This window comes from Halichoerus grypus, chromosome 4 (assembly GCF_964656455.1).
Source record: "Halichoerus grypus chromosome 4, mHalGry1.hap1.1, whole genome shotgun sequence".
NCBI classification, from domain to species: domain Eukaryota; kingdom Metazoa; phylum Chordata; class Mammalia; order Carnivora; family Phocidae; genus Halichoerus; species Halichoerus grypus.
The window spans coordinates 123181302-123208850 of record NC_135715.1 but is presented as its reverse complement, the minus strand read 5'-3'; the positions used below and the strand labels follow the sequence as shown (position 1 = coordinate 123208850).

General features: G+C 42.6%; 1 protein-coding gene across 12 annotated transcripts in view; it reads right to left on the bottom strand.

The window, feature by feature from the left end:
- TANC1 (tetratricopeptide repeat, ankyrin repeat and coiled-coil containing 1) overlaps positions 1–27549 on the bottom strand; it is a 229362-nt gene that overhangs the window by 97490 nt on the left and 104323 nt on the right. For all 12 annotated transcript variants that reach the window (XM_078070837.1, XM_078070841.1, XM_078070839.1 and 9 more), the window contains one exon: positions 26708–26908. In XM_078070837.1, the coding sequence (XP_077926963.1) occupies positions 26708–26908 (201 nt within the window). The remainder of the gene's footprint in view (positions 1–26707; positions 26909–27549) is intronic.

Here is a 27549-nt window from a genome sequence, read left to right as displayed (position 1 = left end):
ATTTCACACGCACATGTGATGCCCCAGGGGCCTTCCAGAAACACTTTTACAAGGGGCTTGTATAAGGAGAGGAGGGTAGCATGTCAGTGTAATCTGAGTTATTACTAATGTGACCTTGTCCATAACGAAAGAGTAAGAGGTGAGATAAGGCAGAATTTGGGGGTGGCGGCCAGGGAGACTCAAAGCACAAGGAGGATTCAACCCTTCTGGACTTGACTCATTGCTAGCTTTGAAGATGGAGGAAGGGAGCCACAAGCAAAGGAATGCAGACAGCCCCTAAAAGTTGAGAACAACCCCCAGCCCTGGGGACCTCGCTCCTACAGCCACATGGCATGGAATTCTGCCAATGTGAACAAGCTTGTGAGTGTCTCATCCCCTCAGCCTCCGGAAAGGATGCAGCCTGGCCAACATCTTTAGTGGGCCTTGGGAAATCAGAGCAGAGAACCAACTGTGCCACTCTTTGTCTGGACTTCTAACCTACAAAACTGTGAGATAATAAATTTGTTTTAAGCGTATGTGTTTGTAGTAATTTCTTAGGGCAACAATGAAAAATTAATATATTGTCTCTAAAATACTATCATACTTGCTACAGGTAACCATGAATGCAAGCTGCTGTCAGGGCACCAACCCCCTAAAAGAACCGCGCTGGAACTTTACTAGGCATATAAAACAGGTTATATGGTTACATGGAGCCAGCCTGCTATGAATCTACATGCAGAAAGAACCTTGTCTGAGCCTTGCTTTCATTCACACCTGAGTTTATAGGGGAGAAATCTCTAGCCCTCACCTCCTTTAACTATTGGTAGCAATTATAATTCACCATAAAGATCTAACGCCCGAAGTTGGTTTTTATCATGCTGATAAGAATCATTAACCAAACCATCACAAATAAGTGCTTAGCCACAAATCCTGGTTTTAAGATGTCCCTAGGAAAAAAGTCTGACTCCTTCTTGGAACGGTAATTTCAGAGTTTCCCTAAGGAACTAGGGAAGAAGCCCATAAGAGAAAGGGTTCTCCTGTTACTCACACAAGCAGGAAATGAGCCCTATGCCGCGTGGTGAAGTACCAACTCTAAAAAGAGGGAGGCGGCATCCCCAATAACTTTCTTTCCCTGAAGGTGCAGACCAATCATGTTCAAAGTACGGTCCCTAGAGCAGGAACAAGAGCATGACCAAGGATCTTGTTCGAAATGCAAACCCTCAACCCCACCCCAGTGCAGAGTGATACTGATGTGCACTCAGGTTTGAAACCCACCGGGTTAGCCGGTCCTGTGTAGCTATACAAGACCTTGCCCAAGCCCCAAAGCAGCTTACAATCAAGTACAAAGATCAGACAGAAACAGCCACCACAGAGGCCAGTGGTAGGTGACTTGGGAGGACAGCAGCAGTAGAGGCAAGTGCAGGGAGGGAGGAGCCCGCGGGGCATCACACCAGACAGTGCACAGAGGTGGGGGAGCGAGTGTTCTCCTCTTCCCTTTCCTACACAGGATGAAAGCTGCTTGAGGAAGAGCACCTTGCCCCTTGTTGGCTCCCTTAGAATACTGTGTACTCAAGGAGTGCACAGATACTAGTTCTGACAAAAAAAAGTTTCTGCTCTTCAATTGAATTACACCTATTCGCTATAAACTAATAACTTCTAAGGAACAGCCTGATTTGGGACCATTTTTCAAATATTCAGCAAGTCATTACTATGGAATCCTGTTTTAACCTCATTCACCCTTTCTGTCAAGGGTGGGGGAACTGGAGGTAAGGGAAGAGGTGGGAGGGAAAAGCATGGGTCCCAGTCCAACCACAGGTTCCCACCTGTTGGCAGGTGCTCCATGAGCCCTCCCTAACAGTTCAGGAGAGGGCAGGAGAAGAGCAGTCCTATGCCTCACTCATCAGCTCTCTTCCTGATTCCTCCATAGTAGCCAGGTCAAGACTTCTCCACTCTCCTCGAACAAACCTCGGACGCACACCCCACCCTCACCCTATACAGGAACCCTCATGGTCTCCATCACAGAGATAACGGCATCAAAAGGAGACACCTGAAACTTTGTTCAGCAACATCCTCCCACTTACTTGCAATGCTACTCATCCCGTCACACCCAGTAAAACTAATCCTTCCATGTTCTTGGTGACAAGATCAAGGGCAAGAAAAGGCAAGAGATTCAGACTCCAACAGTTTCTATAGAGAAATAACAGAACTGTTGCTCTGGATAAGAGGGTTAATAGGCTTAATAAGATTAAGTCGAAAGATTAGCCACGGATATTGTTACAACCTGACTAGGTTGCACTGAGACCATTAAAAGGGTCCAGCTCCGACAATGAGTCACCACTATACACCTAGCGGAATGGTAAAATTTAAAAACAAAAAACTGATGAGTAAAAACGGATGGTGAGGATACAAATCAATGAGAATGCTCCCCCACTTGGTGGGGATGCAAAATGGTACAATCACATTGGTAAAGAGTTGGCACTTTTATATAAAATTAAAATTAAACACACCATGTGACCAAGCAATTCCACAATGAGGTACTGACCCAAGAGAAATGCCTGCATGTACATGTTTATGGAAACTTTTTTTTTTTTTTTTAAGATTTTATTTATTTGTTTGACACAGAGAGAGAGACAGCGAGAGAGGGAACACAAGCAGGGGGAGTGGGAGAGGGAGAAGCAGGCTTCCCGCCGAGCAGGGAGCCCAATGCGGGACTCGATCCCAGGACGCTGGGATCATGACCTGAGCCGAACGCAGACCCTTAACTGACTGAGCCACCCAGGCGCCCCTGTTTATGGCAACTTTATTCATAACCAACCAAAAGTAAAAACTACTCAAATGTCCTTCAATTGGTGAATGGGTAAACTATAGTATATCTACACAACGGAATGATACTCAGCAGTAAAAACTAAAACGATATTGATACCCACTACAATAGAAATGAATTTCAGGGACGCCAGGGTGACTCAGTCGGTTAAGCGTCTGCCTTCAGTTCAGGTCGTGATCCTAGGGTCCTGGGATCGAGCCCCGCATCAGGCTCCCTGCTCAGCAGAGAGCCTGCTTCTCCCTCTCCCTCTGCCCTGCTCGTGCTCTCTCTCTCTCAAATAAATAAAATCCTTAAAAAAAAAAAAATGAATTTCAAATGTACTATACTCCGTGAAAGAAGCCAGACTCAAAGGCTGCATGCTGTATCATTCCATTTATGGGACATTCTGGAAAAGGCAAACTATAGATTCAGGCAACAGATCGGTGGTTCCCAGGGAGTAAGGGTTGACTACAGAGGAGAAGCATGAGGGAATACTTTGAAGGTGAGGGAGCTGTTCTGTACTTGACTCTGGTGGTGCTGATAACATAACTCCATGCATTTGTTAAAGCCCATAGATCTGTACAACAAAAAGTGAACTTTATTGTATATAAATAAAAGTGAAAAAAATTTAAAAAGTGGGTATCCATCTGTATGTGGGAATATCACTACTTGCAGGATGCCTCCGTTCTGGGCAAAATCTCTGACCTACTGAGGGGCAGAAACAGAGACGCCAGTTCCAGCATCTACCACCCCTCCTACCTTGGTAAGAAAGCCGTAATTTTTAACTGGTCACTGTTTTAAAAAGTAACCAATACTTAGAAAGAAGCAAAGAGATTATAGAGCATCCCTTGAGTTGGGTGGTAGGAGTTGTTTACATAAAGCAGACTTTCCAGGACTATCCCATTCTATACTCTTGACTGACTAGCACCTGGACTATTTTACAGCTCTGCACATTGCCAAGAACTTAACAGCAATGCAAATGATTCCTGTCCATAGCAATGTGAACGAATTTTGTGTGGCAGAGAAAACAAATCTCTGTAATCCAAATTCTCATTTAAACTGGCCTTAACATCTTACTCATTCCCTCCTTAATTAATGAGCTACATAAAATTGCTGATATATGACCTTTTATATGTGCATGTCCTATTTTTTGCCTTCTTGAAAATCATACTTTAGCAGCACAGGGAATTAAATAAATCAAAGAGTGCGTTTCCCAGCATAAATGCAGTCACTGAGAGGAAATCAAGTGTTCGGTGGGATTTCAAGGAAGAGTGTTTAAAATGGAGCCAACCCAGGTGAGAGGGACCCCTTATGACTCTTCTCACTTTCTTCCATCTGGCAGGAAATGCTGACATGCTAGCTGGTACGCTAACAATCACACTGGACCATGAGGTGACCTTGAAGGAGGAGGGTACGGCAGGTTGATAATGGCGCCCAAAAATATGTCCATGACCTAATCTCTGAAACCTGTAAATGTTCTTTATTTGGAAAAGTGGTTCGTGTGGATGTGATCAAGCTGCAGATTCTGAGGTGAAGGAATCATCCTGGATTATCCAGGTGGGCCCAAAGTGCCATCATGAGTACCCTTACAAAAGACACAGAGGGAGACCAGATCACCACACAGAGAACGCCATGTGAAGACAGAGCGAATGGAGGGAAGCAGCCACAAAAAAAGATCGCTTGGAGCCCCCAGAAACTAGGAGAAGCAAGAACAGATTTTCCCTAGAACCCCACTGTGCTAAAACCTTGATTTCTGAATTCTGGTCTCCAGAACTGTGAGAAAATGAATTTCTGTTGTTTTAAGCCATCCAGTTTGTGCTACTTTGTGACACCAGCCCCAGGAAATTAACACAGAGGGTAGGCACAAGAAAGGAAGACAAGGAAGAGAACCTGCCCCTTGTTGGCTCCCTTATAGTACTGTGTACTCAAGGAGTGCACAAACACGGGTTCTGACAAGAAAAAGTTTCTGCTCTTTAAATGAATTACACCTATTTGCTATAAACTAATAACTGGCCTGGTTCCCTGACGACGGACACCTTGAGGTCACCTCAGCCCCGAATCATGTAACTCCGAACTATTAACGAGAAATGAATTTTTATTTTGTTTAAGCTATTATGTATTTGATCGTTTTTACTTGAAGCCAAACTTAGGATCCTAATACAGTAACATACTGTGATCATCAATTATTGGCCCCAACTTCAACCTGCCTGAGCTGATCAATCATACTGGTTGCCCTGCAACCTCAGAAAGGTTGAGAATTAAATGAAGAGCTGAAGAAGTCAAACTCAAAGTACTGATAGGACTGTGTTGCCTTTAGAAATAAGTTTGCCATTGCTGGGCATACTCAGGGAACATGTTTAGTAGAGAATTTTTAATGTTTTTTAAATGTGGCCCATCAGAGTATCTGACTGATTAGCTTTGTGATTCCTATTCGAAATATGTAATTTTTAGCTTTAAGTGAAATTCATTTTAAATGTATGACTTTAGATTACAAACATAAGATTTATAAATTGAGTTTAAAGGCTATGGAAAGCTATGTTTAAAATTATTAACGATAATACCTTGAACAGTAATTTGAAACCCTTATCATCATCTGTATACAAAATGCTGCTCTCAGACATCAAAAGACTCATTTTAACAATGGTCTCTCCACAGTATTAAGTCAGTCTCTCACCTTCAAAATGCTCACTGGAAGGAGTTCAAGATGGAAGGGAGGAGGGAGGGAGGGAGGGAGGGAGGGAAAAAGGACCTAAAAATTCCCTTAGCTCCAAGTTTACCACAGTCCACAGTCCATGTCCCTCTCATAGCCCTTAGCCAGCCAACAGAGCTAGCCATCATTCATTTCTAGTCCTTCGGCTGAATTCTAGAACCTTCCATGTGCCACCACCTTCCCCATGGTCATCACACTATGCTTGTCAGCATCCCCCAGAGAACTCACTCCTCTGTGTTCCTGGTGTCTGAACAGAGGCAGCACTCTGCTCTGAGACACTCTCTCTCAGGTCAGGAGCAGCCCATGGTCTTGCTGTACATGGTCAGAGGTTGGCGCATCAGGCCACACACAAGTGGCCCCTAACAATCCAGAGAGTCCCAGGACAGGCTCATTGGAGACTGAAAGCAAGAGCGGAGCAGAGGTTGGTTGGGCTTGTGAGCCTGAGGCAAATGTTCTTCTGTGACCTCTTTGGTGAGAAGCTCACACTTAGAAGCATGTGATTGCCGTTATCTGAAATACCTCTTGGGAACATCAGGAACCTAAGAGAGCAGCAGCAGGGTGATATCTGGAGGCTTAGCCGTTATCTCTTTAGAGTTTGAACTGGACAAATGGCACTCACAGAGGACATAGGTAACCCATGACATCACTGACAAGGAGCCCACTGAAGACCCACTGGCAGAGCACATCTCCTTATAGGCAGCCAGCCCCGGCGGTGACCCAGCCCATCACAACCCTCCTCCAGCAACGTCTGACTTTCTGTGTCCGGACCCCAAGGACAGGGTTTGCGCACAGAGTTAACAGTATGGTTCTTTAGAATTTTCCTTATCCATCAAAACAACTACGGTTTTACCCCACTTTCAAAAGCTGATCAAGATTAACATTCAATTTAGAATTCCTGATTCCAAGCTGACTTATTACACCAACAGTGGCTGCTTCTTGATTTTTTTCCCTTTAACCGATTCCAACAGACTATCAAACTGACCTCCAGCTTAGCACTTGCTAAGAGTCACCAGGTCAACCACGAGGCCCTATAAATTATCCCACCAACTCCCCCCACCGCTCCCATTCCAAAGATGACTCCTGTGGATGTAAACATTCCAGGAAGCAGAGATCCAGGAATCCCGCCCCACCCCCACATTCCCACACATCATGGCGGGCATTAGCAGCCTCCCTGCCTGCTTTCCACACAGGCCCCAACACCTTAAAACCTTTCAGCAAAGAAGAATGACACTGCTAAAATCAGCCCCCAACCTGCCTAAGCCAAAGACAAACAGCTCCAGAAGTTCAGGGTTTCAACCTGTTGCACTTTTATGCCTCAGCAATTAAACAATTTTGAATAATCAGAGAGAAAGCTTACCTTAAGATATCCTGACACCCTTTGGCCTGGGTGACCAAAGTTAACAATTACTATGCCAAAATAAAGAACTATTGAGAATTTTAACCTTCAAGTGTTTATTTCTTATGTAAACCTGGTGATGTGTGAAGCCAAAGTCAGAAGGTAGCCTCTTTTAAGAACATGGGTCAGAAGAGTCCCAGAACTAGGCAGACATTGTTCCTGGAACACACTCATCCTTCAGCATCTACCACACGGTGGCGCTGCTTCAATGCAGATTTCAGACAAAATCCACAAGGGCATTTCTTCACCATCAGACAACAATGCTTGCACCCATTAGGGGTTCGGAGAACAAAACCCAAGAAGGCTTCTTCTTGACGGTTTCACGTAACACACATGTGGTCAACAGTCTACGTGGAGGAATTAAACTTCGGAGGCAGCAGCTCTCTGCCCAGGTTTTAGGCTGGACCTCACAGAGCTCTGCATTTTTGGCCCCTGCAAAGAGCTTCCCTTCACTTAGAGCCCACAAGGCAACATGTGGGGCAGAAGGGCCGAGTGTCCCTGGGTTGGCTGTCTCATAGCACAACCTGAAATGGCATCTACCTGTGAATCTACAGTGATATAAGTAACTGAGTGGGGAAGAAGAAATCAATCTCCACACAGAAAATCCCAAATTTATGTAGATACCCCATTGTCAAAGAAGGGGAGGAGAACACCCCACCCTTCATATATGGGCTGCTCACGGCACCTTTCCTCCCGAGAGTAGGATATGGGGAGGGGTATAAGAAGAGACAGTAACTTTACTCTCTACTCCACTACCTTGGCTGGGTAGCCAAAGTTAACATAAACCGTGATAAGTCATGTTGCTAGTATTCACCATCAACGCGATGTGATAAGAAGGGCACTTTACGTCTGTGGTCTTCCTCTCCAAAACCCCCTAACTCCAGTCTAATCATGAGAGAAGCATCAGACAAATCCCAATAGAGGGGCGTCCTACAAAATTCCGATCAGTACGCATCAAAACTGCCCAAGTCATCAAAAACAAGGAAAGTCTGAGAAACTATTACAGCTCTAAGAGGAGCCTAATCAGATATGATAAATAAACGTAATGTGGTATCCTGAATAAGATCCTGAATATTAGTTATAAACTAAAGAAATATGAGTGATGCATAGACTTTAGTTGATAATAATGTATCAGTATTAATTTATTAATTGTGACAATATATCATTAATGTACCATGTTAATAATAGGGGAAACTGGGTATGTGTCAGATGGGAACTCTGAACTATCTTTGCAACTTTTCTATAAATCTAAAACTATTCTAAAATAAAAGTTTAGGGGCACCTGGGTGGCTCAGTTGGTTAAGCGTCTGACTCCTGATTTCAGCTTAGGCCATGATCTCAGGGTCGTGAGCTCAAGCCCCATGTCTGTCTCCACGCTCAGTGGGGAGTCTGCTTGAGATTCTCCCTCTCCCTCTGCCCCTCCCCCTGCTCTCTCTCTCTCTAAAATAAATAAAATCTTTAAAATAAGATAAAATAAAAAGTTTATGTTAAAAAAAAGTCCATCCAAGGCTCTAATGGTAACTGATACCTTCACATACAGGACAATGCCTTTATCTCCTGTATTCAGGAATTCAGGCTGTGTTCCTGACAGTCCTCTGACACCCATCACAGAAGAAGAGGGTTGTTACAGGCTGAATGGTGTTCCCCCAAATTTCATAGGTTGAAGGTCTAACTCCCAGTATCTCCGAATGTGACTGTATTTGGAGACCAGGCTTTTAAAGAGGTAATTAAGTTAAAATGAGGCCACTGCCGTGGGCCCTACTCCCATTGGAGCGGTGTCCTTATAGGGGGGAGTCTGGACACACAGACACACACCAGGGATGCACAGGCACAGAGGAAAGACCATGTGAGGACTCAGTGAGGAGGAGGCCATCTGTAAACTGAGGAGAGGGGCCAGAGGAAGAAGTAAAGCGGCAAGCACTCTCATCTTGGACTTCAAGCCTCGAGAACTGTGAGAAATACATTTTTGTTGTTTAAGCACCCACTGTGTGGTACTTTGTTATGGCAGCCCTAGCAAACTATACAAGGGGGAGGCAAAAAAAAAAAAAAAACAAACAACCCGGCATCCCTGAAGGTCATGGGAATGAAGAGCCTGATGGCTTCCATGCCACCTGTACCTGCCGGGAGGGATCTGACCAAATGCTGCTATTCTGGGCAGCAATGAGGGGAAATGGAACTGTCCAGGGCTTCGGAGTCAGGCTGACGGAAGTTCAAATCCCAGCCAGTCGGGAACCAGCTGTGCAGCCTTTAGGCAAATCATCCACTCTTGGGTCTCTCCATCAACTGCCAATGGGGTTAGTACCTACACCTCAGGGTTAGATACAGAGTGGTCAGGTACTAAATAAATACTAACTTTCCATCCCCCACCCCCCTTCCTTTAAGCTGGCGAACTATGCAATCTGCCCCACTGCATGTTTTTATAAATAAAACATGAGTGCCACACAGCCATGACCATCCATTTATGGACTGCGGCTGATCTGTGCTACGACGAGAAGGCTGAGTAGTTACAACACAGACCGTATGGCCCTCAAAGCCCGAAATAAATATTTAGCATCTGGCCTCTGACAGAAGAAATTTGTCAATTCTACTCTGTGATCAATTACCCATTTCCAAAAGCGAACACTTTTTATGCCTTATTGTACTTGAACTTCCCAGCCTCTGCCACAGATGCCATGTCTTGAAACCCTTCCTTCTCCCTTGAGCACTCCGAGCCCAGGCTCTGCACGTGCAACTCCCCAGTGCTCTTCATGAACAAGGCTCTGTGGAGCATCTACGGTTCAAGACATTCAAAGTCCAACTCGCCACCCCGCCCAACCAACCTGTTTCTGTAGTCTACACTGTGGTTAATTACACAGCACCTGCGCCTCTGGCAGGACAGAACCAGCAGGACTCGAAATCCCAGGACCGGGGTTGAAATTCCAACTGTCAGAGCCTTACTTAAATTACAAGAATGATGATCACCTTGGAGACACTTCCTAATAATTACATAGCAGGGAAGGGTAAAGCCACTAGGGCTACAACAATTTTTCCGAATCTAGACCCACCTAGAAAACCAAGCTAGAGCCCTCGGCAAGATTCCCAACTGGTTTGCAAAGGAGGAGTGAAGCGTGTGCAGAGATGTGGATCCCTCAGCTGTCTGGACACCTGAGCAGCTGGGCAGTGCCCCAAGGGACGGTCAATTTATCCCAACTGCTGAACAAATCTCTCCCGTGTGCCACAGTATATGACAAGAGATAGCAAGGTCTGGCCAGAGCCGTTCTGCACTTGTCTTCCTTCCCTCATTCTCACGTACAAACAGGTCACCACAACCTATAGATTCTTTTCCCTACAACTCTCTCAGACTCCCATCTCCCTCCATTCTCCTGATGCTGCAGAGGTTTCGGTTACTCTACTTCATCTGAATCATTACAAAAGAGTCCCAACCAGCTGCCCCAACTCCAAGATGGCCTGAATAAAAATAGTTATTGTCCTAAAACCCCTATCTATTTATTCCTTCTTTCTATTTAAAAAACGATCAAAGGACACCACTACCAAATGACTAAAATCACTCCTGGTTCCCACCGAAGTTCCATGCTCTTCTCGAACACTGCCGGCTGCCCCACTATGCCTTTGTGAGCTAGCTCCAGCCAGGGCGGCCCAGTCCCTCACATTCCTGCATGCTCTCCAGACTTCACACAACAGTCTTCCTGCCACCCCAACCCCTGTTAGCCATAACCCCAAATTCACACGTTCAGAGCACCTTCTACTGTCACATGCACTTGGCACCTTACCAGCGGCCCCCAGAGATTCTCGCTCTTCCGTGACATCACAACTCTGTAGACAGCTCAAGGTCTCACAAGTTATACCTCTCTCACTAATCTGGGAGGTCCCCAAAGCTGAGGGCCAAGTGTTTACTTACCTTTCTACCTACCTCACCTCTACCCCACAGCCCAACATACAGCTAATGCTCAACAAGCCTGAGTAAGACAAATGTTTATGGAACCTCATGAAATCACCGAGTGAAAGACAAACGGAATTAACTCAGGGTGCCTCTGCGGACATTCGAAAAAATAAAGGTCACCACCAACTCTTGCCAACTCAGCTGCCAGCCAGTCCAGAAAAGCTAGGGGAAGCAAGAGGTCCTGAGAGGGACTATTTTTAAAGGCCAAAGGGCACACAAACTAAGAATTTCCAGTCTGAAAGGAAGAAACAGGGAAACTAAACCACAAAAATAATAAAAGTATCCAAAAGCAAATTAAAATGATTCTCTTGAGCAGTCTGCTAGACTCTTGAGCAGTCTTTCTCATTTCAGGGAAAACATATTGGACTCAGTAAGTTTTATTTTTTTCCTTCCACTGTATCATTAAGAAATCTACCAGCAACAGCAAAAAAGTCAAGGTGACTCACAGGTATGAAGCTACAGTAAGATTTTTTACCTGCCTTAAAAGGACCTGTTATTCCTCAATTGCTTATTAAGACACCACAAACTTAAAAAAAAAAATATGCAGTAAAACCTTATGTCGAATAAATATCACGTCTTCAGAAACTGTCTAATGCGTGCTTCCTTGACCTGGCCTGACACCATTTCTTCCTGAGAATCTTACAGGGCCCAGGTGGCCATTCTGAGGGATCTTTCGTACTAGGCAGAATTAGTACCCCCTCAAGACAGCATAGAGATGCTGGGTGATTTCCCTACCCTCACCCCAAAACCTCTGGTATCAGCCTGCTTCCTTGTGAACCGCTTCTCACACTCCAAATCTTGGTTACTTGCATTCTCACTGTTTGATCTTTACCACTTTCAATAAGAACTATAATAGGACCATGAATAAAGAAATAAGGCACTTGGCTGGGAGCAACACCTACTACAGGAAATGAAAAGGAAGGAAAGATCTGACGAGACCTGTCACACAAGCTGTGGACGGGTCACCTCCTCCGCAAAGCCACACCCAGAACTCACAGACCCAAATCCAGGTATCAACAGCAAGATGTGAGAGGTCCCTGCACCGAGGCAGGCGTGCCCTCCCCGCTGCCCAGGTCAGACAAACTCAAGTCAGAAGAGGAGGAAGTATGAAAAGCCAACAAATGAAAAAAGGGGCAAGTTATCCAATCTCAGAAGTTAGGGGGCAACAGCACTTTCTGCGTGTGTTTTAGTAGCCAGGCACTTTACCAACATCCCCTCTATCTTCTCAAAGAACTATGAGGAAACCAAGATTCAGAGAACTTGTCAAGTCACTTCCAGGCACACACAGCTGCTAAGAACAGGGACTTTGGATGTGAACCCCAGGTTTATCCAGAAACTTCCCACAGCACTACATGGCTTAGATAGAATTTCCCCCAGCAAGGGAAGTGTACATAAGTTCACCTTATGTAATGCAGACAAGATCTGCTTAAATCTCACCACCACTTCTAAACAAAACAAAAACCATGCACTCTGAGAATCCTTTATACACATATACTCAAATTTTAACATATGTATGAGTGTACATATACATTCATTCAAATCTTAGAGAACACACACCTGGCTCTAATAAGAACTCAAACTGAGAAAAAAAATGTTGTAAATTATTTTGTAAAAGTAAACTACTCTTAATAAAGAAAATTTCTATTGAATTTTTGCTAAAGATCTCAAAGTCCACAATCATTTTTTGATTAACAAAAGAGGAGATTCCTAGCCTATAAGCCTCACTTCAAGACCTCTAATTCCCATATCAAATATTAACACTAGACTCTAGGATGTATACAGCAGGCACATATTTTCTTTTGAGTACTGAAGACCCTCACATCCAGAGTGAAATATCAAAATGCCCAAGACACAAGTGTCTGTTAACACCTCCTATATTCTCAAATGACACTTCCCTGTAGTGTTACAATGGAGTTGTGACCTGGGCCCAACCACTCACCTGCATTCAACTACATGGGCTCCACAAGGTGGGGGAAACGTTCCAGAGGATGAGACACACACATCTACTATTCCCTTAGTCACTCTCGGCCCCTACATGCCCTCACATAATGGGATTCTGTGTATAAGGTACACATTTCTGGTACAACACAGACCTAAGTACAAGCTACCTACTTCATCGGGCGCATCCAAATACACAACCATCTGTGTCAATGGCAGAAGAAAGATGACCGTGCCATCTGGAGACACTATGTCTGCATACAGTAATTCATGAGCAGTTTAAGGGATGTTCAAGAGTAACCAGACACACAGGTTTCTGCCGTAAGTGCCAACTTTATCACTCAGCTACCTAAGGAGCAACTTTATAACTGTGCTTCTGACAAGTAAGTGTCCGCTCAACTTCCATCCAAGTTTTGCTCTCCTTGCCTGGTGAGCAAGTGTGGACCATGCTGGAGCATTTACTCTCCATCAGCTTCGGCCATCACTCACTCTTGTTTCCATACAGAGCTCACAGGAGCTTCACAAATCCCATGTATCGCCACTGCGCATCCTCCCTTTGCTTTATACCCAAATGTCTCTTTTCTGCTCAGAAGTGCTTTCCTAATAAGCCTTTGCATTTGCCTCACAGCTCACAGAGCTGGCTTCCTTTACAGGGCAGTTTTACAGACATAATTCTAATCACTTTGCACAAATCTCAAGCAAACCAAGAGAGGAATAATACGTTAGTGGCAAAGCCGGAATCAGAACCCAGACAGTGGGTCAGTCACTGCCCTATACTGCTTTCATGTCCTGCTGCCCATCAGGAAGACATATGCTTGCCAGGAAACACAGATATCAGAGGATGAAATCCCTCAGCGGGGGTGAGGGGGGTGAGGGGGGCATCTGGCTGAGGATGGAGAATTGAGAGGACTGATACTGTGGGAATCCATTCTCGGCCACCAAGTCAGATGAAGGAAAATGAAGATGGGCGCCAAGGCAGATGGCTACATTGAAACAGCAACCCCCACAGAAGAGCTTGTGTATCAGGCCCTACAGTTCACAGTCTGCATCTCATATAAATTTCAGCTACCCTATAAAGAGAAGTGCCATTATTACCCCCATCTCCCAGATAAGGAAAGACCTATAACCTACCCAAGCACACCAAGTAGGAGGTGAATCCAGTTCCAAACTGCCCAAGACTGGGGTGGATGGAGACTTCTGCACCTATCAGTATCGCTAATATTTTAGTTAGCTAAAACCAGAGTCTCACAGGTTTCTGACTGATGGCAGGTAATACATCAGGCTTTTCAAAAAGTGAGCTCAACCTGAATAGGCCTATGGCTATTAAAGAAATTGAATCAACAAATAACCTTCCAAAATAGAAAGCACCAGGCCCAGATGGGTTCACTGGTGAATTCTAATAAACATTTAAGGAAGAAATCATACTAGTTCTCTACAATCTCTTCCAGAGGACAGAAGTAAAAGGTATACTTCCTAACTCACTCTAACAGATTCTATGACGACAGCATACCTCTAACACCAAAACCAGAGACAGTACAAGAAAACTACAGACCAATAGCTCTCATAAATATGGATGCAAAAATCCTCAACAAAGTATTAGCAAATCAAATCCAAGAATGCATAAAAAGAATTATAAGGGAACCTGGGTGGTGCAGTCGGTTGGGCATCCGACTCTTGGTTTCAGCTCGGGTTATGGTCTTGGGGTCATGGGATCAGGCCTCACATCAGGCTCTGTGCTCAGCAAGGGGTCTGCTTCAGGTTCTCTCCCCCTTTCCCTCTGCCCCTCCTGCTTATGTGCACACACGCTCTCTCTCTAAAATAAATAAATCTTTAAAAAAAAATAAATCAAAAGAATTCTGTATCACACTCAAGGGAGATTGATTCCAGGTGTGCAAGGCTGGTTCAACATCAGAAAATTAATGTAATCCATCACATCAATAGGCTAAAGAAGCAAAATCACATGATCATATCAATAGATGCAGAAAATTCATGGCAAAATCCAATATCCATTCATGATAGAAACTCTCAGTCAACTAGGAACAGAGGGAAAATTCCTCAAATTGATAAAGAATATCTACAAAAACTCTAATATTATACTTGATGGTGGAAACAAGAAGTTTTCCCACTAAGATCAGGAACAAGGCAAGGATATTCCCTCTCACCATTCCTTTTCAACATTGCCCTGGAAGTCCTAGTTAATACAATAAGATAAGACAAGAAAAGGTATATAGATTGGCAAAGAAAAAATAAAACTGACTTCTTCCACAGATGACATGATCGTCTATGTAGAAAATCCGAAATAACGGACCAAAAAGTTCCTGGAACAGGGATTATAGCAAGCTTGCAGGATACAGAATTAATATACAAAAGCCAATTGATTTCATATATACCAGTAATGAACAAGTGGAATTTGAAATTAAAAACAATACCATTTGCATTTGCACCTCAAAAAGTGAAATCCTTCAGTATAAACAAAATGTATAAAAGATCCACATGAAGAAAACTAAAAAATGCTGATGATCAAAGAACTAACCAAATGGAGAGATAGTCCATATTCATAGAAGGGAAGATTCTACATTGTCAAGATGCCAATTTTTCCTACTTAATCTATAGGTTCAATGTAATCTCAATCAAAATCCCAGCAAGTTATTTTGTAGATATTAGCCAACTGATTCTAAAGTTTATATGGAAAGGCAAAAGACCCGAAATAGCCAATACAACTTTGAAGGAGAAGAATGGACATTCACATGCAAGAAATTAAACCTAGACACCAACTTTACACCCTTCACAAAAATTCAAAAATGGATCGCAGACCTAAATGTGAAAGGCTAAACTATAAAACCCCTAGAAGATAACATAAAAAAATCCTAACGACCCTGGCTATGTCAGTGACTGTTTAGATACAACCCCAATTCATGAAAGAAATAACTGATGAGCTGAAATTCACTAAAACTAAAAACAACTCTTCTGCGAAAGACAATGTCAAGAGAATGAGAAGACAAGCCACAAACTGGGAAAAAATATTTGCAAAAGATACATCTGATAAAGGACTATAATCCAAAATATACAAAGAACTCTTAAAACTAACAAGAAAACAAACAACCTTTTAAAATGTGCCAAACCTGGGACACCTGGGTGGCTCAGTTGGTTAAGCGACTGCCTTCGGCTCAGGTCATGATCCTGGAGTCCCTGGATCGAGTCCCACATCGGGATCCCTGCTCGGCAGGGAGTCTGCTTCTCCCTCTGACCCTCCCCCTTCTCATGTGCTCTCTCTCATTCTCTCTCAAATAAAATCTTTTAAAAAAAAATAAAAATAAAAAATAAAATAAAATGTGCCAAACCTTAACAGATAGCTCACCCAGAAAAGATGTACAGGTGGAAAAAAAGCTATGAAAAGATACTCTATAACATATGTCATCAGGAACTACAAATTAAAACAGTAAGAGACCACCATACATCTATCAAAATGGCCAAAATCCAAAAAACTGACAACACCAAATGCAAGTGGGGATGTAGCACAACAGGAATTCTTATTCATTGCTTGTGGAAATGCAAAGACGGTACAGCCACTTTGAAAGGAAGTTTATCAATTTTTTATAAAACTAAACATACTCTTACCATATTAGCCAGCAATCATGCTTCTTGGTATTAACCCAAAGGTATTAAAAACTTATGTCCATACAAAAACTGGCACACAACTGTTTACAGAAGGTCTATTCATAACTGCCAAACCCAAAAACAACCAAGATGTCCTTCAGTAGGTGAAGGGATAACCAAACTGTGGTGCATTCAGACAATGGAATAGTATTCAGCACTAAAAAGAAATAAGGGGCGCCTGGGTGGCTCAGTCGTTAAGCGTCTGCCTTCGGCTCAGGTCATGATCCCGGGGTCCTGGGATCGAGCCCCGCATCGGCTCCCTGCTCCGCAGGAAGCCTGCTTTTCCCTCTCCCACTCCCCCTGCTTGTGTTCCCTCTCTCGCTGTGTCTCCCTCTGTCAAATAAATAAAATCTTTAAAAATAAATAAATAAAAAATAAAAAGAAATAAGCTATCAAGTCATGAAAACGATATGGAAGAACCTTAAATGCAGAATTATTAAGTGAAAAAGCCAGTATGAAAAGGCTACATACTATAGGATTCCAACTCTATGACCTTCCAGCAAAGGCAAAACTATGGAGATTATAATTACAAAGGTGAGTAGTGCCAGGGGTTCAAGGTGGGATGTGTAGCACAGATGGAATGGAGCACAGAGGATTTTTAGGGCAGTGAAAATACTCTGTAGAATACCATAATGATGGATACATGTCATTATATGTTTGTCCAAATTCAGAAAATCTAACACCAAGGATGTAAACTTTGGACTTTCAGTGATGATGGCATGCCAATGTAGGTTCACTGATTGTGACAAATGTCTCACTGTGATGGGGGATGTCAATAATGGGGAGGTTGTGCGTGTGTAGGGGTAGGGGTGTATGAAACATCTCCAGACACTTCACTTAATGTTGCTGTGAGCTGCTCTTTAAAAAATTCTATTAAAAAAATAGTTAAGTGAGCTCATTAACTGCCACGTAGGACCTTTGACCAATAAAGGAGGACTTGGTTGGTGATGGAAGGGACAAGAAAGTCACACCAAGTCACACCTCCTTGGAAGAGTTTCCTAAATCTTATTTCTCAGAATGCTTGTGCAAACAAAGGGTTCCATGCGTTAACTGTTCACTAGCTACTCTCCGTAAGCCACCAGGGGCAAAGCCTACTGCTTTAACACTCTAGGCCCAGATAACGGAGATTTTCCCTGTGGTCCCAGTTTTCCCTTTGTAAGGCACTCCGGTTCTTACTGAGCTCTCCTCTAGAGATCAGCATTCTGTGTTCGCGTCAGCTTCCCAACGCCAGGCTCTGCACACTCTTGCCCTCCACCTGGAATGCAGCCAGCCATTCCTGCTGACACACACACACAGACCTGTTTCACCACAAGCTTGAGGATTCAAGCTGGAGCATCAATCTTTCCTTCTTGTCTATTTCTACTTTACAGTAACTTTCATCAATGTCAGCTACAGGTACAATAGCTTCCATGAGCTTCTGTGACTTCTCTGAGAATCGGAAATGATCAAAAAGAAGAGATTCCAACCACTGCTCTCCCTGCCCCCATCTGTTTTCTTGAGGTAAAAAGACTCATTTCTGAGCATGGCACTGGGTTTGTCCTCGCCGCCATCTGACACCACCACGGGGTGCAGCTGACGCTGCTGTAAAGTGTGACCGGATAAAGCCTCCAGTCGTCATTAACCGCAGGCGGTGCGAAACATGCAGCAAAAATGCCAAGAGCCTGAGAAAACGGGAGAGTGACAGAAGCATAGAAAAGTAGGGTTGAGGGGCACCTTTGGCTCAGTCGGTTAAGCGTCATGATCTTGGGGTCCTGGAATTGAGCCCATGTCGGGCTCCCTGCTCAGCGGGGGTGGGGTCTGCTTCTCTCTCTCCCTCTGCCCCCTTCCCTGCTTGTGCTCTCTCTCTCTTGCTCTTTCTCTCTCAAATAAAATCTTAAAAAAAAAAAAAAAAGTAGGGTTGAGAAGGCCCCTGACAAACCCAGCTTAAAATATACTCCCCTTTGCTCACTGCCTAATGATAGCAAAGCCCTGACAAAGAGGTAAGACCTTAATTAAAGAATCAGTTCTCTCTAGATAGGGGGGAAGCTATGTTTCTAGCTTTATAAATGTAAGGTACCATTACACTGAAATTGCTTACGTGTCCATTAGTATTTTCAACCAGTCACATGGGGCTGATGACTGGCAATTACTAAACTATCCATTTTAACAGGGGCATAGGTATGTACCAGGGTAACTGAAAGAAGTGATTAGATCCTATCTCCAAGGCTTCCAGTTGGAAACAAAGACAAGAACCAAAGACAAGGAGCTCAAGGAAGGTCAGGGCAGAGACATGCAATGAATATCGGTGCAGAGGGAGGAAGAAAGGAGGAAGCACAGTGCTCCAGGTGTTTGGAGCAAGAATTTATTTCTCCCACAGGGAAAAGGAGAGACACAAAGGAAGGCTGGCTGAAGCAAAAGATGTAAGCCACCCATGAGGTCAAGTTTGACAGAGGAAGTTCTGACCTTAGGCACCGGGAGGAGAATAAGGCGACGGGAGAAGTGAAACATAGGGCTGGTTTAGAGCATAGCAGTGACTTGGTCAAAGGCCATTCAATGGGGGGAAAACTGTCTTTTCAGTAAATGGCACCAGGACAAACGGATAGCCACACGTACAAGAATGAAGTTGGCCCCTACCTCACAGCATGTATGAAAAATTAACATAGGTCTAAGTCTTTGTGACTTTGGAGTAGACAATAGTTTCTTAGAGCATCAAAAGAACAGTGATAAAATAAAATGGACTACATCAATGTTAAAAACTTGTGCTTGAAACAACAGTATCAAGAAAGTGAAAAAGACCAACCCACAGAATGGAAGTAAATTTTTATACTCCATAACTTGTAATTAGAATATAAAAAGAATTCTTACAACTTAATAATAAAACTACAAGGAGATGCCAGTTCACATGCAGTAGGAGGACTGTAACAAAAAGAAAAAAAAAAAAAAAAAAGACTGACAACAACAAGCGTTGACAAGAATGTGGAGAAACTAGAAATCTCGCACTCTGCTGGTGGGAATCCAAAATGTTGCAGTCACTTTGGAAAATACTTTGGCAGTGCTTCAAAATGTTAAACATACAATTATTGTATGATCCAGCAATTTTATTCCTAGGTATACACTCAAGAAATGAAAAGATACATACACCCAAAAATGCACACACAAATGTTCACAACAGTATTATTCATAATAACCAAAAACTAGAAATCCAAATGTCCATATACTGAAGAATGGATTTTTAAATGTGGTATATACATACAATAAAATATTAGGTAATGAAATGGAATGAAGTTCTGATACATACTACATACAATGTGGATGAACCTAGAAAACACTGTTATACGAAAGAAGTCAGTCACAAGAGCCCACATGTTACAGGATTCCATTTATATGAAAAGCCTGGAATAGGCGATTCAGAGATAGAAAATAGATTACTATTTGCTTAGGGCTGCGGGATGGTGGATTAGGGAGAGGGGGAGGGAAGTAGGGAGGAATGTGGAGGAGTTGCTAATGTGAATGGGTTTTTGTTTTTTTTTAAGGGAGATAAAAAGGTTCTAAAATTAGATTGTGGAAATGGTTGCACAACCCTGTGGAAATACTAAAAACGCTGAACTGTAAACTTTAAATGGGTGAATTATATGGTATGTGATACATCACAATAAAGCTGTTTTTAAAAAATGCAATGGGATAAATCACAATGGAAAAGTATGTAAATTTGAACTGAGAGAACAAAAAACTTTTGTGGGTCATAAAACACTATTATAAACCTAATTAAATGGAAAATGATGATCTGGGGAAATGTTTTAGTGACATACATGACTTATGTATGTCTTAAAACAAACAACAGGAAAGCTGTGATGATTTGGTAAGAAATACATATTGCCCAAGCAGAACATTAAACAAATACCACAAAAAATTCCCCAAAGAAAAAAGTACAAATGACCAGTAAGTATATCACAATCCACTCTCAACATTAGTTTCCACCCAGTAATCCCACTTGCATAGTCTATCCAACGAAAATATTAGAGATGCCTTTAAATATTAATATACAAGAATGTTCTTCCACTGTTCTTTATTTGGTGGAAAACTGGGAACCTCTTACATGTCCAGTGCTCAGGCAAATGGGCAAATGCATCACTTGTGTACTACAAAAGTACAGGAAAGACATTCAATCGAGTGTCAAAAGAGCTGGTCTTTCTGGGGGTACGAGGAAACCAAGATTTATTGTACCTTTATTTAGTTCATTTTTGTAATGTCTTCTCCTCCTCAAATATTATTTCTAAAATTTAAAAACTAAAGATAGTATCAGTCTATTTACCCTCATTAAAAAAGAATATGTGATTGTCTCCTATAATTCCTTACCAGTGGGGTTCTCAAACTTTGCTACATATTAGAATCACCTGGGAAGCTTTTTTTTTTTTAATCCCAATGCCCAGGCCATACCTCATATGCATTAAATCAGAATCTCTAAAGGTAGAACTCAGGCATCAGTCTTCTTTAAAACTCTGGGGAGAGGGGCGCCTGGGTGGCTCAGTCGTTAAGTGTCTGCTTTCGGCTCAGGTCATGATCTCAGGGTCCTGGGATCGAGCCCCGCATCGGGCTCCCCGCTTGGCAGGAAGCCTGCTTCTCCCTCTCCCACTCCCCCTGCTTGTGTTCCCTCTCTTGCTGTGTCTCTCTCTGTCAAATAAATAAATAAAATCTTTAAAAACAAAAAACCAAAAGCTCTGGGGTGAGTCAGAGGCACGGACAAAGTGTATATGGGTGAACCAGGATCGCAGGTGCGGAAATAAAGGGCACTCAGAAAGGTCCTCAGGTTCACAGTAGAGCAAAGGCATTCACACAGGCTCGATGCGTAAACACAGGGTAACAGAGAGTGTGTGTCCGGGTCATGGCTGGGCGTGGCAGTAAGGCACAGGCAGCCGCCTACTCCGAGGAGGAGGCTATCGTATAACATGTCTCCAGGAGAAAACAAAGAATGTTTTCCTATTCACCGCAGCAGGAGGAACTGTCCTTGCTGAAAGTCAGAGCCCTAATTGTGGCCCTGACCAGTTGGGTGAAAGCAGGGCCTAAAACTAGCCAGCGCTACAGGCAGGCTTGGGCTGGGACTGTGCATTTCCTGGGTTGTTCTCCCCTCTCCTACCCGCCCCCCAAAAAAAGCCTCACAGATGCATGTGGGCACTTGAGGCCCATGGCCTCCCTGTGTGCACACAACCAGGACACAAAGCGCCGTCATTTACAGCTCATGTGTCAACAACGTACAGACAGAACAATGCAGACTGGCATCGAGAACATGCTGGGGACAGAGCAGGGGACCTGGGCTTAGGCCAAAGCTCTACCAGTAACTTCCACACTGGGGCAAGTTCCATCCCCTTCCCTATCTGCAAAGGGGCCTGGCACAGATGGCCTGACCTGGTCTGGAGGCCTCGCCAACTCAAAAATGTCTATGATCCTGGGGCGCCTGGCTGGCTCAGCTGGTGGAGTGTGATCTCGGGGTTGTGAGTTCGAGCCCCACGGTGGGTGTAGAGATTACTTAAAAATAAAATCTTTAAAAAAAAAAAATAGAAAATGTCTATGATCTTCCCCACATAACAGAGTGTGGTTGTAGCTAAAACTGGAAGCCAGCTGAGTGTTTTTCTGACCGTGAACTTGATCTGACTCAGCTGTGATCATTCCCCTGACACAGTATCATGGAAGGAAAGAAAATGGGAATTGTCTGAGAAGTGCAGACAGAAGGGAAGTTCAAAAAGAGGAAGGTGACAGGAGGACTTCTCTCAGCCCCTTCTTACTAATTCGGACAAAGCACCGCACCAGCACTATCCATCTGAGACTGTTCCCAGAAGATGGTTAACTTCAAAAAGAAGCCTCTCAAAGAACTCGGGAGGGAATGTGAAATCAATACAGCTTTTCTGGAAAGTGACTGGGCAGTATGCATCAAGATCTTTAAAAATGCAGTCCATTTAGTTCAATAATTCCATTTCTGGGAACTTGCCACTCTTACAATATCAGATGTGCGCAAAAATTACTGGACAAAAGCATTCACATCAGGAGCTCTGGAGACTGCTTGCACAATAATGTGAATGTACTTTACATGACTGGACTGTACATTTAAAAACAGTTAAGATGGTAAATTCTGTTACTTGTATTTTACCACAATTAAAAATTTTGAATTCATAGGCAGTGAACAGCAAAAACAAAGCAAAATATCCTAGCTCATGCTACAATTTTTAAAAACCTGAAAAATAACAAATACCCAACAATTGGAAACTAGTTAAAAATCAATCATGGAATACTGAAACAAAAGACATTAAATCTGAAGTCCTTCAAGCAAACTGGAAATTGTTCATGATATAATATTAAGTGAAAAAAGGCAATGCATGTGTGGTCTCAGGTCTCGATGGAGTAGATCAAAAAAAATCTTTTTAAAAAAATAAATAAGTAAATAAAAATGCTAATTTTCTACAGGAAACACTCTTGCAGGGTGAGAGAGGGAGGACCTGGACAGACAATTAACTTATGGTCCAAGAATCAAAGGGCAGAATGACTTCACTTCACAGCCTGTCAACTTGGAGGTTTCTGCCTTGAAGAAACAGCCAGCCAGAGGGGTTTCCAAAAGGGCTACAGCAGGAACTGGAACTGGAACTGTAACGAGCAGCAGACGTGCACCTAGCCGGTACCATCCATTCTCTCCACACAAGCGAGGCTGAAAAAAGCAGTATCCCCCACTTTCTAACCTTTACTGCTGTACCCCATCACAGTATTTTAAAAGTGTGCTTCCCATTCATGCCCTACCTTTGGAGTGTTTCATAATGGGCCCAAAGTGATCTGGGAAATATAATCCAAGTATAAAGTAACTAATGATATTACTAATAAATAAACCATAGGAAATGGGCTTTGCTCTTCTCTGGAAGACAAAAGGATACATTACAAATATTAATGAATTCTTAATCCAAAAAAGCTTGCAACCACCACAGGACTATAATGGATACTGGCCCTTGTTTTCTTTACCAGCAAATGTAGTTTCCATTCAAAAAAAAAAAAAAAAAAAAATTGAAACAATACTCAAAAACTGCATCTTTAGACTAACAAGTGAAAAAAATATAACTATGTGGAACAAGGTAGTAGGAGAATAAATAATATTAGCTAGCAATATGAGTGGAATGTAAGAAACTCAACCATGAAAAATGCAGGTCACATTATTGCAAGGTTAATGAAACTGTCTCTGGCCCAGAGTTCCCATGACCCACCAGCTAATCACCTATTGTATTAAAATACAAACTTTCATTAAAACAAGCTACCTGGAGTGCCTATTACAGGGGTTTATAGTATTTGACCTTTGCTAGAATGGTTTCAGTCCCTGACAGTTTCTTGATTAGCATCAATTAGTGAAGAGTTTCTATCCAAACGAGTAAAACAGGTTTAGTTTTTTTTTTTAATGCACCTTCTTAAACGAGAGAGAGAGAGAGAGAGAGAGAGAGAGAGAGAGAGAGAGAGAAGAGTCTTATCATACAAATGAGAACAGAAGTCAACATGGTAATTCAGAGCTGGTTCTGAATGATGACAAGATCTGAAGCCCAGCCCGGCTGGTGTGAGGGGAGCGCAGGGGAAGGGCTCAGTTACCTATGGGCGCAGCATGCACACCGTATTTACCGTATCATTAGCAACAACAGTGTGAGCTTTTTAAATAGACGGCTATTTTTAAATCCAATGCATGTTCACAACCATATGCCAACTAATTTTACAGGCAGGTAGAACACTAGGTCTCTGGATACTTTTCTAACAATACTGCTTAAACAGAAACCTGTGAGTGTTAGACACTGTGGAAAAACATTGTTTATTGTCTGATGTACTCTGAGTCACTGCCATTTTTAAGCAAGCATCTTTGCCCTTAGCTTCCCTTTTGAATTAAAATTGCCAAGATAATGAAGCCAAATTACCACTGTGAGACACTAATTTGCTGCACAAATTTGGGCAATGCACAAGCATGGCTCCGTTAAAGAAGAATCTGCTTAGTGTATTTAATTTGGACCCAAAGCATCTAATATGGAGAACATTCTCTTCAATCCATTAAAAGGCTGAATGTCGCACAACTATTCCCTTCTGTTCATAAGGCCTTGCAAAGCATTAATAAATTTTATTCCTATGGAGAAAAACAAACTATATGATAGTGTCTCAAAACTAAAAATATCAAATTTGGTCAGGACACAGGAGACCAGGCCTCATCAGGGATTTCTGGCCCATAAGAGCCTGTGGCCTCTGAGACCCTTCTGGAGAGCCATACTTCCCATGTTTGTCATGCCATTCATTGCTATCTAGCATCCCACTAACACCCCACAAAATAAACACATTGTAGCTATGAAGTGATGGACGTGTTAACCTTACTGTAATTATTTTGCAATATATACCTGCATAGATAAAATCACTATGTTGTACACCTTAAACTTACATGGTATAGTCAAGTGTATCTCAATAGAGCTGGAAAAATCAAATTAAAAAAATTACAAAGATTCAAGTCCCACTAAAACAAACTTCTGTTAATAATAAAATTCCCTCTGAAATACATATTCCCTAGTCTCTTAGGTATTCTCACCAGGCCTAAGGCCCAAGCAGCATCAACTCATTTGCAGCAGCATAGACTACAGAAGGGCAAATTCTACCAAAGGTTGTACTTCTGCACTTAGCACTCACATTACTCTCAACCGAGGTCCCTTAAGAATCCAGAGAGGGGGCGCCTGGGTGGCTCAGTCAGGTAAGAGTCTGCCTTTGGCTCAGGTCATGATCCCAGGGGTTAAGAGTCTGCCTTCAGCTCAGATCATGATCTCAGGGTCCTGGGATCGAGCCTGCTTCTCCCCCTGCCTCCTGCTCGTGCTCTCTCTAATAAATAAATAAAATCCAGATAAGTTCAGAATTCTAATATTGGTTTTATATAGATGATGTATACTCAAAGAAGCCATCGTGCCTATCCATGCCCATCAGACACAGGCTGCGCATAAACACACTGATTCAAGGGGAAAAGGACAAATGACAGGGCTGATAAAGGAAAAAGTAAAATGCTGCGCACAATTTGTAGGAAGAAGAGTAATCCCAATGGGGTAACCATCAAGAAAGGCAGTGTGGGAACCACAATTTGAAAGAAGGGAAGAAATCTGACAAAGAGATATAGTGGTAGGGAAAGGCAAAGAGAAGGAAGGACATTCCAGGAATTTCCCCAAATACTGATAAACAGGTCAAATTCCTTGGCACAGGAAATTGCTTCATACCAAAAAGGTTTCCAAGTTCCAGCTAATGACTGGATTGTAAACAATGCTGTCCAAAATAAGAAAGCTCTAGAACAATTAAGGGTTTTGGACACTCACCAATTCATAGCACCATTTCTAACATTCAAAGCCTCAAGGTTTGCCTTCTTAATTTTGTCACCACACAAACTGCAAATATCCACTAAATGATTCAGAAATAATGCCTATCACATCTCAAGTAATACAAATATTTAGGAAACCAGAAAAACAGATACCAATTTTATAGCTCCAGGACACATCTTAGACCAATTCCAAACTCGTTTCTGTGTAAATGAGAAGAATCCTTACACTGGCATATGATCAATAAGGGCCCCAAATTATCCTGCCTTCAGTAAACAAACGCTCAGCAAAGCTAAAAGATCAAAGAACTCTCATGATTGCAGGTATAAGAATTTTGGAAAGGCTTTCCTCACATCTGATTCATAACCTCTCAAAGTTAAGTAACGTTTGTGTTTTCACTGGTAATGTTAAGTGCAAAAACTTGGTAATGAGGGAAGCAAAGATACTTGAAACAAGTAATCCATAAAACCCTTGCTTCCCACCCCTTTAAAAGTCTGAATTTTCAAAAATTTTATAATTGTTCAAATGGTGGGTGATGTAATCAAAGAAAGTATATCAGTACATAACACTTCGTAGTAATAAATGGACTGTTGTCAGATTACCCTTGCCAAAATCCAGAACTTTTAAATGCACCACAATGAGTTTAGATTATAACACTCCCTAATTCATGATCAAGAACACAAGACCAATGATTAACATTAATATTGATAAAAAGATCTTGAATTTTTGTAAAAGTCTAGCCTGAGCAATCAAAATAGTTTGTATGTAGGTTGAACTAAAGAAATGAGTCTATTCAAATCATAACTCTCTTTTTTAAAGATTTTCTTCTTCCAGAAATTACTATAACAAAGAAAACAACCTCCCAGAAAATTCCTTATAAGCACCAGTTTTGCTTCATTTTAATATGCATTACATATATAACCAAGCTAGTTTGGGTGCTGTTTTGCTGTTCAGTTACCTGGGGATTTTTTATTTGATCTTGATTGCACCGAGTGAGACTGTCGAGGCAGCAGAGGTGATGAAGGCAGAGACATGGAGACACCTTTGGCCAAGCTCACCCTGTAGGTGTCCTCTGTTATAGGAAGGCTGCTCACAGAAAAGTCGCCACCATGGCCGGGTGGCAGGACTTGGGGGGAAGTCTCTGGACCAAAGTCACCTCCTGGAGTGAAGAGAGAAAACCTTAACTTAGACCATCCATTACAGGTAGATTAATTCTTAAGAACTACATCCTTAGAATATAATTCCCATATATCTCATGTGTATGTTGTTTTTTAATAGTTTTTTCTTTTTTCTTCTACCACTTCTAGGACTTTTTACCATGTGAGAGAAAATTCAAGTTTCACCACTCAAGTATCAATGAACTCCACACCTCATACCCTTTTCTGTACCCTATCAACTGGTCCAGTTTCACTCCTAACAATGCGTCCAGGAAGCCACCAATCTGAGAATTTTTTTAAGATTTATTTGAGAGACAGAGAAAGTGAGAGAGAGCAAGAGCAGGGAGAAAGAGAAGCAGATTCCCCGCTGAGCAAGGAGCCCAATGCGGGGCTCGATCCCAGGACCCTGGGATCATGACCTGGGCCGAAGGCAGATGCTTAACTGAGCCACCCAGGCGCCCCCGAAATTAGATTTTTTTTTTTTTTTTTTTAAAGATTTATTTTTTGAGAGAGAACATGAGCAGAGAGTGGGGGTGGGATCTCAAGCAGACTCCCTGCTAGCACAGAGCCTGATGCCGGGCTTGATCCCAGGACCCTGAGATTATGACCTGAGCTGAAGTCAAGAGTTAGATGCTTAACTGAC